Source organism: Anguilla rostrata, chromosome 16 (assembly GCF_018555375.3).
Source record: "Anguilla rostrata isolate EN2019 chromosome 16, ASM1855537v3, whole genome shotgun sequence".
Lineage (NCBI taxonomy): Eukaryota > Metazoa > Chordata > Actinopteri > Anguilliformes > Anguillidae > Anguilla > Anguilla rostrata.
Genome location: NC_057948.1, coordinates 35,369,593 through 35,383,709, shown reverse-complemented (window position 1 = coordinate 35,383,709; position 14,117 = coordinate 35,369,593). Strand labels below are relative to the sequence as shown.

General features: G+C 47.1%; 1 protein-coding gene across 1 annotated transcript; it reads right to left on the bottom strand.

Moving 5' to 3' along the window:
• Positions 1 to 247: 247 nt before the first annotated feature.
• Positions 248 to 14,102, bottom strand: LOC135241566 (uncharacterized oxidoreductase YjmC-like). Its single transcript, XM_064312071.1, has 11 exons — positions 13,944 to 14,102; positions 7,759 to 7,907; positions 7,219 to 7,407; positions 7,016 to 7,077; positions 6,857 to 6,910; positions 6,270 to 6,368; positions 4,299 to 4,434; positions 3,657 to 3,775; positions 2,909 to 3,004; positions 1,971 to 2,081; positions 248 to 1,149 (listed from the first exon to the last, which is right to left on the bottom strand). Exons 1-11 carry the CDS (start codon positions 13,955 to 13,957, stop codon positions 1,084 to 1,086), a joined length of 1,095 nt encoding a protein of 364 aa, XP_064168141.1. The 5' UTR covers positions 13,958 to 14,102; the 3' UTR covers positions 248 to 1,083.
• Between the last annotated feature and the right edge of the window lie 15 nt (positions 14,103 to 14,117).

Sequence of the window (14,117 nt, the reverse complement as noted above, 5' to 3'; positions counted from 1 at the left end):
CCAAATAAGCGCACTGAAGAGCTGCGTGCAATTCAGCAGCAATGTTTCTGCTGCGCGCGCTGTAACTTCCTGGGCACAATTGCGGTTTTCATCTTTTTTTTTTTTTTTTTTGGGAGGGGGCGGAGGGGGGTAATTTTTCTACACAATACCTGTGGATGTAAGAGCACACAATGCAACCTCATGGGGAACACATTCATATTTGGAACACGTAAACCTATAGCCGATACTCAAAAGAAAACACACCAAATGATTGGTCAGTTTATGTTTATTTTCAAAAATATTAATGATAATTGCGGTATAAAGCAAGAAATGCATTTTTAAAATAGCTTCAAAGCAGCTCGTACAGTGATTTTATCTTTCCAGAGGCTACGCATATGAACATATTAATTATATATAGCTTTTATTCACAATTAAAAACTTTAAATCTTTTTATTTAAATATATCGGGCTGGTACATTTTTCTCCCTTGGCTCTCAAAAAGCACAAACTCTTCCTCACTACTGTTAAAGGAAGTTGTGCCAAAACATCCTCGAGCACAGGTTGCATGGCCTTAGGAAACAGTTCAGACAGAAAATAAGACATCATTTTTTTTAGAAGGAGGTAATATACACAGAAAGATCCTCTGGAGGGATAGGGTTGTTGTCCAAGCTACTCTGGGGTTACTGTATATTCCTGCACAAACCCACAGATGCCGTAATACCCACCACTGTAAAGCAGGCAGGTCTGCAGAAACCTTAGCAAGTGTCTAAAACATCCTTCATCTTACACAAAAGATGACTGGGCCAAAACATACACTCAAACTAAAATAATATATATTTTTAAAAACTGAACCATGAAAAGACGATGACCAGGATTTAATCAGCATACGTCCTTAACATGGACTTTAAACTGAATGCAGAAGTAGTACCCGCCCCCCCCAGCCCCCCCCAGCCCCCCACAGACTAAGTTAGGAATGTTAGGGATGAATGCAGACTGAACACATGCATGTTCATGACGTGCAGACACAGCCGCCAAGTCGCCATGCGTTAAAAACAGGGCTAAAAGTCCCATGATGCACTGCTTCCGCTTCATCGGAGATGGCACTCTACTCCGGAACTGGGACGTTGGTGGGCAACAGGGGGGTGACACCAATCTTTTTGGCAACACCATTCTGAAAGAGAAAGGGGGGGTGGGGGGGGAGCACATTTCACATATTAGAGGAAATGCACAGGTCGGGGGTCACCAATCCTGGCTTAAGCGAATGTTGACGAGTGCCAAAACATCGAAACGTGACATTTTGCGTTTCATCGAACGTCCGGTCGCAAGACCTCGCAGGCACAGTGACACAGCAGGTTAGGGGCAGGGCCGCATGCGATATTTATGCTGCGCTGCATCAGTTTGGCAACGGAAGCAAAGCAAACCCCACGCAGCACGCTATCCTCAGAAGAGTTCATGTTCAACAGACTAATTGTTCCAAATGTACTGTGCCATAACAACAACAAAACAAAAAAAAACTTCCCCCTTCCTGATTTCCTCTCTTATTGTATACGCGTCACACTGAATGGTTTCAGAACTTTAGACAAAATGCAATATTAGACTAAGGGAACTGGAGCAAATTATTTACATGTTCACATGGGTGATATGGGAGTTTGATCATTTCTGTCCATTAAATGAATGAAATTATTTTTTAAATGTGTTTTGTGTTTGCTCAGCTTCCCCTTTGTATAATATTACATTTTGACTAAAAATCTGAAGCAATTCAGCATGACAAATACGTCATTTTGCAACATTTTATTTATATAGCGCCTTTCCAGAGCTCGAGGCAACAAAGCAATTTCCCTTAAATATCAGCCACTGACTGAGACCAAAGAAGCGTGGAGAGGAGAGGTAAACGATCGACTGGAGAGGTTAATCACGCAGTTTAGGGCAGGGCGTCGCGGACGAGTGATCAGGTGATCAGATCACAGACGCTGCCTGCGCGAGGGTACCCACCATGTGGTTGACCACGTTGATGTGGTACGGGATCCCGCCCAGTTTGGCACACTTCTCAATGTTGGACCGCTCGGGGTCTCCGGGGGAAAGAACAGGGGTATCCGGCTCCGCCTTGAAAGAGGGACAGATTTCACTTTGCGTCTTACATAGCACTGACCCCCCACACTGCTTTCCAATACCGTCATTCACAAAGAGATTACAGCGGGCTTTACAGACAGCATGGATGTTTGTCTTAAGGGCACCCGGGTGTGTTAGCTTTTTCAAAATGATCAACGCTAGCTAGCGTATCAACCGTTCCACCTTAAGCAATCCAATTACGGGATTATTATGAGCGTGAGCGGGAAAGAGGCTTCTGTGATTGGTGTAATTTCAGTGCAATTCGGTGAAAGACCAGATGTGATTGTGTTCAAAGCAGTGTTGCCAGATGTGGCCTTTTTAAACCAGACTGATTGAAAAGTAGCTGCCATTTTATCCTTCGGTCCTAAAATCATGGTATGGAAATAAAAACTGGCATCGTCAACTAGAGGTGCAAGATGGGTTCGAGTGGACAAAGAAATACTTTAGTTTCCCCAGTGACTAGCTTTGAGCATCCAGTTAAACCCTTTTTTTTGGCTTTTTTGATTTTAGCTCTTCACCAATACATATTTATTTTATTTTTTTGTGCTTTGCTGTAACCACAGAATGGTGGTTGAATGGTGTTGGGGGCATTGCTTCTAAATCAAACAGAGAATGGCACAGAGAGTTAGGAATTTTCAAAGCCTGGCAACCATGATCCACAGCAGAAGTGGACAAAGGGGATAAGGCCTTGTAAGGCAAATAACACACAGAGGTTAAAGGTCACACTGCCCAGGTCCCCTGTCACACAAGCAGGTGGAGATTTCACAGCCAATCAGAAGCCAGGTATGAGGGGCTACACAGCAGACAGTCGCTATACTCACAGGCTCTAGGTTTCTGTGTAAAGTCAGGAGGTCGGACATCCGGTCATTGAATCCTGCAGCAAAGTTTTCTGGGTTTATTGCCACAAAACACTGACCCTAGAGAGTGAATGAATGCGGAATGAATGAATGACTGAATGAACGAATGAATGAATGAATGAATGAATGAACGAATTAATGAATGAATGATTAATTCACAGTTTAACTCAAGGCAAATCTCAACAGCACAAACTTTATGGTGTCATTACAACAAATTTTAAATGCAGTATCCAAACTGATATGACTTTTGGAACAGAATAAAATAAATGACTTTTTTTTCCCCAGGAGAACTCGAGGAACTTTTTATCATTTAGAAATATTGTTCATAATTTGCCTATTTTTAGGTTTGCACAGAATATTCTGTAAACAGACCAGGAATTAGTAGGCCAAAGGTAATGTTATTGTCAATGGCAGTACAGTCCGTGCGGATGTTTAATGCAGTATATAACAATGGCCACTAGAGGGGAGCATTGTCACATCAACCTTATGTGACCTCTACACACTGGAGTATTTTTTTAAGGAATACATTGAGAAAAGCCCTCCCCTTAAATACATTTATAAATCAATAAATAAAATCAGCAAGTTGCCTGTAACTGGTGATGCAGTGGTAGACGTCATATAGCGCTAGGCTGTTACGGGGGGATGGGGGGGGGGGGGCGGTGTGTGGAGCGGGGAGGGGTGCGGGGAAGGGGGAGGGGGTGTGGGCACTGACCAGATCAGCCACTTTGTCGGTGACTTTCCAGGTGCGGACGTGCCGGCTGTACTGGGCCCCGGCCAGAATGCCACAGAACACCTCCACCATCAGCCCGAGCCCATACCCTTTATATCCACCTGCATAGAGCAGGCAAACGCCACTGTTAATAATCATAATCACAGGAATATTAATCATAATAATAATATCATCATAACATAATAACCCTAACCATCAGCCCGAGCCCATACCCTTTATATCCACCTGCAAACAGCAGGCACATGCCACTATTAATAATAATAATCATCATAATAATAATATACTATTATTATTATTATACTACTAATAATAATAATCCATCGATCCATCCATTTATTATCTATACCCGCTTAGCCTGGGCAGGGTCGCAGTGGGTGCTGAAGCCTATCCCAGCATGCATTTGGGGAGAGGCAGCAATACACCCTGGACAGGCCGCCAGTCCATCACAGGGCACACACATTATTCGTTCATGCACTCATTATAATACTAATACAACAAAAACAATAACAACAATAACAAATACAATAATAATAATAATAATAATAATCATAATAATAATAATAATAATTAATAAATAAATATAATAATAATAATAATAATAATAATAATATGTGCAGAACGCACCGGTCTCCTCGCAGCCCCCGATGGGCACCAGGCCCCCGCCGTTGAGCACCTTTCCCGGGTCCGTGCTCAGCTTTCCCTGCGAGTCGCACCCCCATCCCTCAGGGATGCCGTCCCCACGCCGGTGATGGAGCTCCACCTGCAGGCAGGCAGAGGAACAGCGCTCTGGGTTCTGCGCAGTAACACAGGCGGCCAGCAGGGGGCGAATGGGAGCATGTGGCAGTGTCCGGGTCTCGGAACAGGGCACTCTTATTATTCAGAGAGAGGTTTACTTCATTAATCTCAAACTGGGCGGAGCCACCTTGCGTCATAAGCAGCTCACTTGATTTGAAGGGTAACATATTTTGACTGGACATATTTTGATTCATGAACCCCATAACATAACGGCAGTGCAGTATAATGGGTAAGGAGTTGGTCTTGTAACCCAAAAGTTACTTGAGCACCTGCATTGCTTCAGTATATATCCATCTGTATAAATGGATGCAGTGTAAATGCTGTGTAAAAAGTTGTGTAAGTCGGGATAAGAGCTTGCTAAATGCAATGTAATGCCATCCAAGATGGCACCTGTGTCAGCTCTGTCACTTTTTGTATTTCTTTTTTTTTGTGTGTACATGTAAAGAAGTCATCCTGCTTTCTTCAATATGGTTGTCTGGAGTTACTAAACCACAAGAGCGCTCAAATTTCTTGGATTTTGCTACAATGCCAGAGGAATTATTGGCAAGCTCAGGTGTCAACAGCCGCGTTTCACCTGAGCCCCCCGGGGCACGAGCACACAGGTAAACGCAAAGGGCGTGGCCCTCCAGCCTTTGCGGTCGCCATTTTAGATCTCCTCCATTCACTCATTTCCCCTCTCCAATCTACGCGCTCTGAAGAACAAAATGGACGAGCTCCTCAGCAGGAACCAAACCAAATGAGACTATTCAGCGTTTTGCTGGTCTGAAACCTGCCCAGATCGAGCGATGCCCAGTTCAGCTGTAAAAATGTCGGACCCAGCCCAGAGTGGACGGGTTCACTGCACTCTCGCACAACAAGAAAGGTGGCAGAGTTTGCTCATTAATAAACCAACAATGGTATAACAAGACCACTATCATTAAAAGGCAATACTTTCCTGACTTAATCGAACATAATCATGGTCAAATGTTGGCCATTCTCTCTACCACAGGAACACATTTCAATAATTCCAGCTGGAGTCGATGTACGCAAAACTGATTTAAAATTTTTGTTTAATATGCGATGGTAAAGACAATGTGCATCAACAATGCTCTGCATGAGTGAATGTACCACGTCCCCACAAACCACCTTGAACGGGTCAAGGGAAACCACATGACCTCATGGACAATCGCGGTAACCATGGGAACACCCCAGGGCTGCATGCTCAGCCCAAAAATCTGCAGCCTCACCACAAACAAATAATCTCACTTCCTAATGAGACTGAGACTGTCACGCAGAAGACACAGCAGCTGGTCTAATGACCAATAAAAATGAGGATGACTGCTGCAAGGAACTTAGCAGACTGGGCCCATGGTGCTGCTCAAATGACCCACTTAAAACTATATTTAAAAAATAAAATTAAGACTAAAAAAATCATTATGGACTTCTACAGTAACACTGCCCCACATTTATCTATTAAAATCGATGATCAACCGCCAAGATTAATGGACTCTTTTACATTATTTGGCACCCACATCCACAAGAGTATAAACTAGGACACAGATGCAGACTCAGTCTTAGAACAGGCCAATCAAAGACACTCATGCACTCATGAACTATTCATGAATCTTCCTGTACCAGACCAGCAAAAAAAAAAAAAAAAAGTTGCGCACAGCAGTTAAGAATCAGATCCGACCCGGCAGTGCTGACTTTGGGCCGGAGTCGGCCCAGATCCAGCCTGGAATCGGTCCAGATCCGGCCCAGATTCGGCCCCGAGTCGGGTGCTCTCTGGGGGGCGTACGGGTGCAGCGGGGCCCGCCCTACCTTCCCCAGCGCCACGGCCGACGTCGCCATGTCCAGCACAAAGCTGTCCCCGTCCTTCGCCGGCGCCGCCACGCTGATCGGATTGGTACCCAGAGTGCACTGCGAAAAGAATGCGGTCAGGAGACCGGGATTCAGCTCGAACGGCAGCACTCAACGCGAAAACTGCAGGACTGCACCACACTTCCTGCACCATCAGACCCCGCCCCTACTGCCTGACAGAGCAAACCACATTTACAGTTTTATTTTTTCCCCCAAACTTTTAGATTTAATAAATAGCAGTTGAGCATTAAAATATAATTTAGCATATTATAATGACATACACACACATCCATGTGCACATGTCCTCACGCGCACACACACACAATTACAGGCAATAATCACTCAGAATGAATTACAAAATAATAGCTTGTCTTTATAAATCATTGTTTTTTTTGCCACAAAAATCATATTAATATTTAAAGTCTAAGAGCCTAAGAGTGACTTCATATACCGCAAGGGAGGGGGGAAACTTCATATAATAGAAAAACTACATATGATAACTAAATTCAACCCAATAGCTAATAGTGCCGTGGACGACCTTTACCGACCTCCTTGGCTCGAGTCGGCATCACCAGCGGGGAGGTGTTGGTGTAACTCATACCCTGGAAGAGAGGAAGGGAAACTCAGCATTAACCAGCATGCTGCAGCGCCAACGGCCGCCACTAGGGGGAGACAGAGTCAAGGCTGCGGGTGACGCGGACACTCACGATCATGTTCTCCTTCAGCGCCTGCATGGAGTAATAGCCCGCGATGCCGAAGTGGTTGGAGCCTAAACCAAAAAAAATAGGGAAGGAAACAAAAAATGTTTTTTAAAAAACGAAACTGAGAACGGTTCCGTTTCTCGCCGGGTACTTCGTTCGGCCGCTGAGAGGCTGCACGCGAGCAGAAGAGGGTTAAAAAGGAAACTTGCCATGTGCGACCACCCAGCCAATGCCGACCTCCCGGGCCTTCCTGATGGCCAGGTCCATGCAGAAGTTTCCCACCACCGGCCCCAGCAGGTTGTTGCCGTTGACCAGCGCCGTGGCGGCAGACTCCTTGTCGATGGTGGGCTCGCCGTCCTTCTCGCAGATTCCCGTCTGGATGTCCTTCACATACATGTCTGCGCAGGGGGACACGTGACCCAGCACGTCACATCCACTGGCCACAAAGCAAAGCTCTGTGACATCACTGTACACGTGGCCACAAAGTGAAGCTCTGTGACATCACTGTACACGTCGCCTCAAAGCGAAGCTCTGTGACATCACTGTACATGTCGCCTCAAAGCAAAACTCTGTGACATCACGCGGCCACAAAGCGAAGTTCTGTGACATCACTGTATATGCCCCCCAGACAGGATACAGACGGGGTCACAGACACCTCCACTCACAGACAGGGGGGGACACCTGCGCTCACAGACAGGATGCAGACACATGGGATCACAGACAGAACATGCGCTCTGCGAGATACAGACCCATCCTGTTCAGCCCGTGACTGTAGTGCCCTCGGTGATCTCCCTCCACCAGCACCTCCGCCAGGCTTTTGGCGTGGCCCGGCTTGGTTCCCACGGCAACCATGCACCCCTCGATGAAGCTCTGCACCTCCCGTTGTGTAATCAGACACCTGGACGGGGAGGGAAAGGGGAGGAGACCGTGAACCGCACACTCCCGGCCACTGGAGATCCGAGACCACAGATAATCCATCCAACACAGATACTCAACTCTGTCGCCCTGCCGCACACTTCCTGAACGTTACCCGGTCAGCGTCAGGAGGATCCGGAGCAGTCCGCGGCATCGCAGACCTGCTGCTGCCACTCACCCTTTAACCACGCCCATTTAGAACCCTGACAACGGCCCGAGCAATTCAAAACAACCGGGCGGAAAAAAGCACTGCTTGGATGTGGGAGAGACAGGTGCTCGGTCGTAAGACAGGTAGACAAACGCTGAACAGCAGTCCCTGAGAAAGAAACAGTCACTCTGGAAAGTGAATAAACTTTAAAAAGCGTGGTGCCAAGGAAAAAGGCCAAGACACTCTGTCTCAGAGTGAAGGAATTGGATAAGAAGCCTTTTCTTAAATAGGCTGGAACAAGGCAATACAACTTGGTCCCAGCAAATCAGAACTCAGCAAGCAAGTACCTTCAAACCCAGCAGTCTCCCTCATAGGACCATTCCTGCCTTCTTTTAACACCCACTTTTATAAATGAGCTTTTAGTTTGTATGCTATGATGTTCTGACTCATTATCTTCATTACTATTATTAATAGTAATAATAATAATAATAATAAAATTTATTGTATAGCACGTTTCAAACAAAGATGCAGCTCAAAGTGCAGTGAAAAGAAAGAAAATAATCAAACAAAATAAAAAAGGATATAAAATAAGGAAAAAAGAGAACAAAATAAGCACAAGTAAAAACAGAAAACATAAAAAATACTAATAAAACAATGATAAAATAAGAAAAATAAAGATTATTCAAAACTGAAAGGTAGGTTTGCTTTTAAAAGTTCCCACAGAGCAGCTTCTCTGATGTCCTTGGGTGTTCCACAGTTTTGGGCCATTGTGGGTAAAAGCTGCTCCTCCAGTTTTTCTGTGCAGTACACCGAGTACATTTAAAAGAGCTGCATCAGAGGACCTGAGAGCTGTTGCTCGGTGATAAAAAGTTTGGGTGTTAGAGATATAAGAAAGTGCTATACCATTAAGGGTTTTGTGTATACGAGTAAAAGGAACTTATAATCATTCCTAAAATAAACTGGTGACCAATGTAGGGCAGCTAAAACAGGAGCAATGTGCTCTTTTCCTGGTTATTGTTTGAGTTGTTTCAGCGGAGTTCTGAATAAGTTCTAATCTCTGTATTGATTATTATTAATATTACTACTACTACGATGATTAAACAAGCATACCGGACCTGAATTTTAAACTTTTTTTTTTTTTTTTTAAACTGTGTTTTAGAAAACGTGCCAAAATGGGCCTTGGTTCCAACCCCCTCTCGTGTGGGACGGGTCGGTGACGGATGCAGAGCGTGCTGTTCTGCAGCGGGTGCCAGGACAAACCCGTGCACGCCCACCTCAGTGCCAGCGCTGGCACGGCCCACAGCGTAGGAGTACCCCGGGGCAATTAGGGCTCTATAATACCCGCTCAGCTAACGAGCCACACCCCGCACGCCACCCGCGCACCCCCCGCGCCACACACACAGCCACACACGCGCGCACACACCACCCACGCGCACAGGCACAACAACACACACGCACCACGCCAGCGCACACACACACACCACGCATGCTACGGGCACACACACGCACCACAGCATGCACGGGCACACACACCACACACGCCACACACACACACTCACGGCACACACGACGCACGCGCGCAACACACAGCACGCGCATGCCACACACACATGCACGCACGCACACACACACACACACACACACACAGGCATTTAGCCACTTACACAACTATTTACACAGCATTTACATGCCATTCATTTGTGCAGCTGGATGTATACCGAAGCAATGCAGTTTGAGCACGTTGCTCAAATGTACACCGGCAGTTGTGCCCCACCTGGGAATCGAACCTGTGACCTTTAGGTTACGAGCCCAGCTCCTTGCCCATTGTGCTACACTGCCGCCGCCCCCCTCTTCGCGCGCGGAGACGGTCACAAGCGCCCCGACGCTGCATCACGAGCCCCAGCGTTCCGTAAATATTTTCCTGTGTAAATTCGATGTCACGCAGACGCGCTTCGTTTGACCGTTCAAAACGGCGACTGGCTCAGGCCATGTGACCCGCAGGAGGTCACCAGGTTCCCCCCCCCCCCGGCACAGCGCCGCGCCGCCCTAGGGCTAGCTCGGACTTTTGATCTGTATTGTGCAACAACCAAAGAGGCAGTAAAGTTTAGCAAAACCGACATGTTTGTCGAAAAACATCACCGCAGTGCGTCAAGAGGAAGAGAGGCGGAGTTTAAAAGGTGTCAGTGGTTGTGATGTCATTGGTTGTGATGTTTTTTTTTTTGAGAACTGCAGTTAAATGTGTGACTAGCAATCAATTACTGAAATTGATTACGGGGCAAATTATGGACACTCCAGAAATAGAAAACCCAGCATTCTCAAATATGATTTTAACTATACGTACGGAGTGCTGGTTTTCTATTCTTGAACTGCATATTTCGGAATCAGGCACCAAGCAATGTTCGTACTGTTTTTGGCGTTGTGAGTTCAGCATGCACCGTACTGACTGCACCCCCCCCCCCCCCCCAAACAAAAAAAAAACTAAACAAAACAAAAACTGATGAGCAAACAGATCAATTCTGCAAACAGACCAGCCAGAGGAAACCGCGGAACAAAATGTCCTGACGGCAACGTGGCCAGCTCCGCATGTGGTTCCGCCAGCCAAAGGCTAATTAAAGGGGAGGACTGCGCACCTTCTCCCCGCCCCCGTTTGAACACGGTGGGCGGGGCCTCTCCAGGAGCGGGATTACAGCACGTGTTGGGCCCCGCCCGAGGGAGGGGGGGGAGCGTCAGGGATCTCTCCTCAACCTTCCGATGACTTCCAGACACGAGGCGCTCGACAGGCTCGATCAATTCACGGACAGCCTTCTGCTCTCAAGTGATATTCACCTTTGAACCGGGGGGCCTGGGAGAAGACCGGAATGTAAGCAGTGGTGGGCGTGGGGGGGGGGGGGCATCTCTGGAACTCATTCCAAAGCCATTACCATCCACAACAACAAACTGAGCTACAGTGTGCTTCACTTTAAACAACCTGGTCCGGCTGTTGCGTGGACGTTTATTCCCAATGGATTCCTGTGTAGGTTTTCAGATTTTTACAGTGCAACCAGGAATTCTCGCATGATGGCGTTATGTAAGAGCTTCCTGTATTACATCACAGGTTAAAAAAAAATATGGGAAAGGCAGTTCTGGATAAAAACCACACTCAGACACAGACATCTGAGATCCAGGTTGGAAACCTGTGGACAGACTGAGGCAGTGGGATATTCCAGGCTCAAGCCCAGCTGGAAAACTGTTCCTACACCCTGGTCAAAGAGTCACCAGTTAGACTGGCATTTACTTTCAGCTCAACGGGAGGATACATTTCAGACCCAAAAGAAGCAGGCCAGGCTCATTAACTGCTTCAAACCACTGGAGAGCTGGTTTATTGGAATGTTTTTTCCCCAAAGTTCTAGAACTCCGCTACCAGTACAGATTGTTACATCATCATTAGAATGTTCAGTTCAGAACATTCTAAATCACACATCTGTGATCTCACACAGGGAATCATTAACAGACGCGTACAGAGAAAAGCCAGCAGACCCTGCGGCTCTACGGGGCAGGGGTTTGTGGGACCCCAAATTAAATCACGATGGGCAGCATTCTCCCAGTCCCATCATGCACTGCAGGAGGAGGAGGCGGTCCTAATATTCGGGAACCCGTCCTGGTAAACCGACACCTCCGCCCACCCCAGAGGTGTTGCAACACTGCCTCAGCGCACAGAGGGAACGCACAAGGAGCTCACAGGGAGCTGTTCCAACAGGCACACCTCCCAACACAACGTGACTCTGTCACTCGGCGGACTTCACATCTCTCCCAGGACGTTACCTGCTAAAGCAAAAGGCCTCAGGCAGAGGGAACGGATGCACGCAGCTCCACAGAGTATTCCCTGCACTGAGAACCCTCCTCCCGCAAGCAGCCAATTGTATTTTCTTCTTCTTTTGTTTTAAAAAAAAAATAACCCCAGCCAGACTGTGGTAGGGGATCGAACCCCAGCCTGACTGTGGTAGGGGATCGAACCCCAGCCTGACTGTGGCAGGGAGATCGAAACCCCAGCCTGACTGTGGCAGGGAGATCGAAACCCCAGCCTGACTGTGGCAGGGAGATCGAAACCCCACAAACTGCACCACACTTCTCGCCAGCCGCACCCCCGTTTTCACACGGTTGGTGCCACGTGTCGCATTCGTTGAGTGCCAAGACAACGAATGCAACGCCCACCCCCACCCCCCCGCCCCCGCCCCACCCCCCGTCTGTGTGGTGAATCTAATCCACTATGAGCTTAATAGGCAAAACTGATCAAGCGTCAGCCCTTGTTGACTGAATACTGGCCCAGGCCCAGGGGTTTTTGCTAGGGATCCTGGGTAATGAGCGGTTACCAGGTTACAGAACCACAGAAGCTGCAGACAGGACAGGGAACCAGTTAGGATGCAATGACGTCACAAGGAGACAAAGCAGTTGCGTGTGAGCCCGTAGCCTCCAGTAAGTGTGAGGCTCTACACAGGTGATCTCACAAGCCAAGGCAGGTATTTAATACCTAGAGGAACACTAGGAATGGAAGGGAACAGGGCGTTCAGGGATTTGAGAAACACACACATGCGCACATACACACATGCACACACACGCACAAAGACAACCAGACGCATAAACACACGCACACAGGCACAGAGACATACGCAAACACACAAAGACAGACACGCGCACACACGCCTGGAGAATAAAATGGAAAAACTAAAACAAAGCGAAAAAAATTTTGAGCTGCAGAAATCTGATGCTTTAGTAAGGCCTGTATAAAAGGATGCCGGCCTCCCCTCTTAGCTTATCCTGAACCACACGGGACTCTGACTAGAGTTACAGCCCAGGACTCTGAGCCCCCCACCCCTGGCCCCGGCCCCGCCCCCTACCCCGCCCCCTACCCAGCACACCCACCCGCCATGGGGCCCAAGGAGGCACATTTCGGGATAAAGCAGGAAAAGACACATTCCTTTTCGGTTTTCGCTGGGAGAACAAAACTGCCACTTTTTAAAAAGGAAAATGTGCCCCGAGACCCAATCTCAGACAGGCTAGGACAGAGTAACGGTTACAGAGTCACTTTACTGCATTCCTGTCTCACCTGTATATTTCACATGAAGAAATAGCTGACCTTTGATCTGTGGGTCAAGCCGGCTAATTTCAGTACTCATTACTCCCACGGAACCTCCACTCACCCTTTTTCCATGCTTCATCTATGTCACCAACTCAATTCAATCCAAATCCTGTCGAAATGTATTAATTGCAAGCAATCGTCCACTTAAATGATGTTTAGCCTACTACCGTACCGCAAATAAGAAATACAATTGCGACGTTCATCCGTAGTATTTTGATTCTGACAACTGAGTTGGCGTACGGTTGATGCCGTTGTTTCTCGGTAGCTGCAAACACACTTTCGCAAGGTGATCTCTGGGGGTAGCACACATAGAAAGCTCTTACATGTGCAAAACACGGAACGACAACGGCAAGAAACACCTTTGACCTAAACTCCATCCAAACGCTATGTTGTATGTTTTATACAAAGATGCAAATCTGTTCTCAACATACAAAAACACGAGAATGCCGTACATCCAGATCTGTGACCTCAGGTAACATTCCATATGCGAATTGACAATCAAAATGTGAAGTTACCTACAGCCATGTGTGGAACGTAAGATACACCATTTGTCAAAAAAAAAACAAAAAAAAAAAAAAAACACGGAGTACGTTAACTTTTAAACATAGTAGCCAACAGTAAGATCATCTGGTGTATTGTGTATAAAGGTAATAAACGGGACTTTTCCAGCAGTATCCCGGCTAAAATTATGAGGAATGCTTTGATTAACATGAAGGACACCAAAACATCACCGTCGTCTCGGGGTAAATCCATACCTGCTCATGTTCATACTGGCGTGGGACTTGCGGCGGCGTTGCAGAGGCTCAGGTAAAGAGAATCTGAGTAAGCGCTTGAGCCAGCCGATGTTCTCGTGCGTGGAAACACCCAGTGATGTCAAGTCCGACAGGTTTGCACGCCGCTTATAAGCGAGCGCGCGGCGCACACTGAAG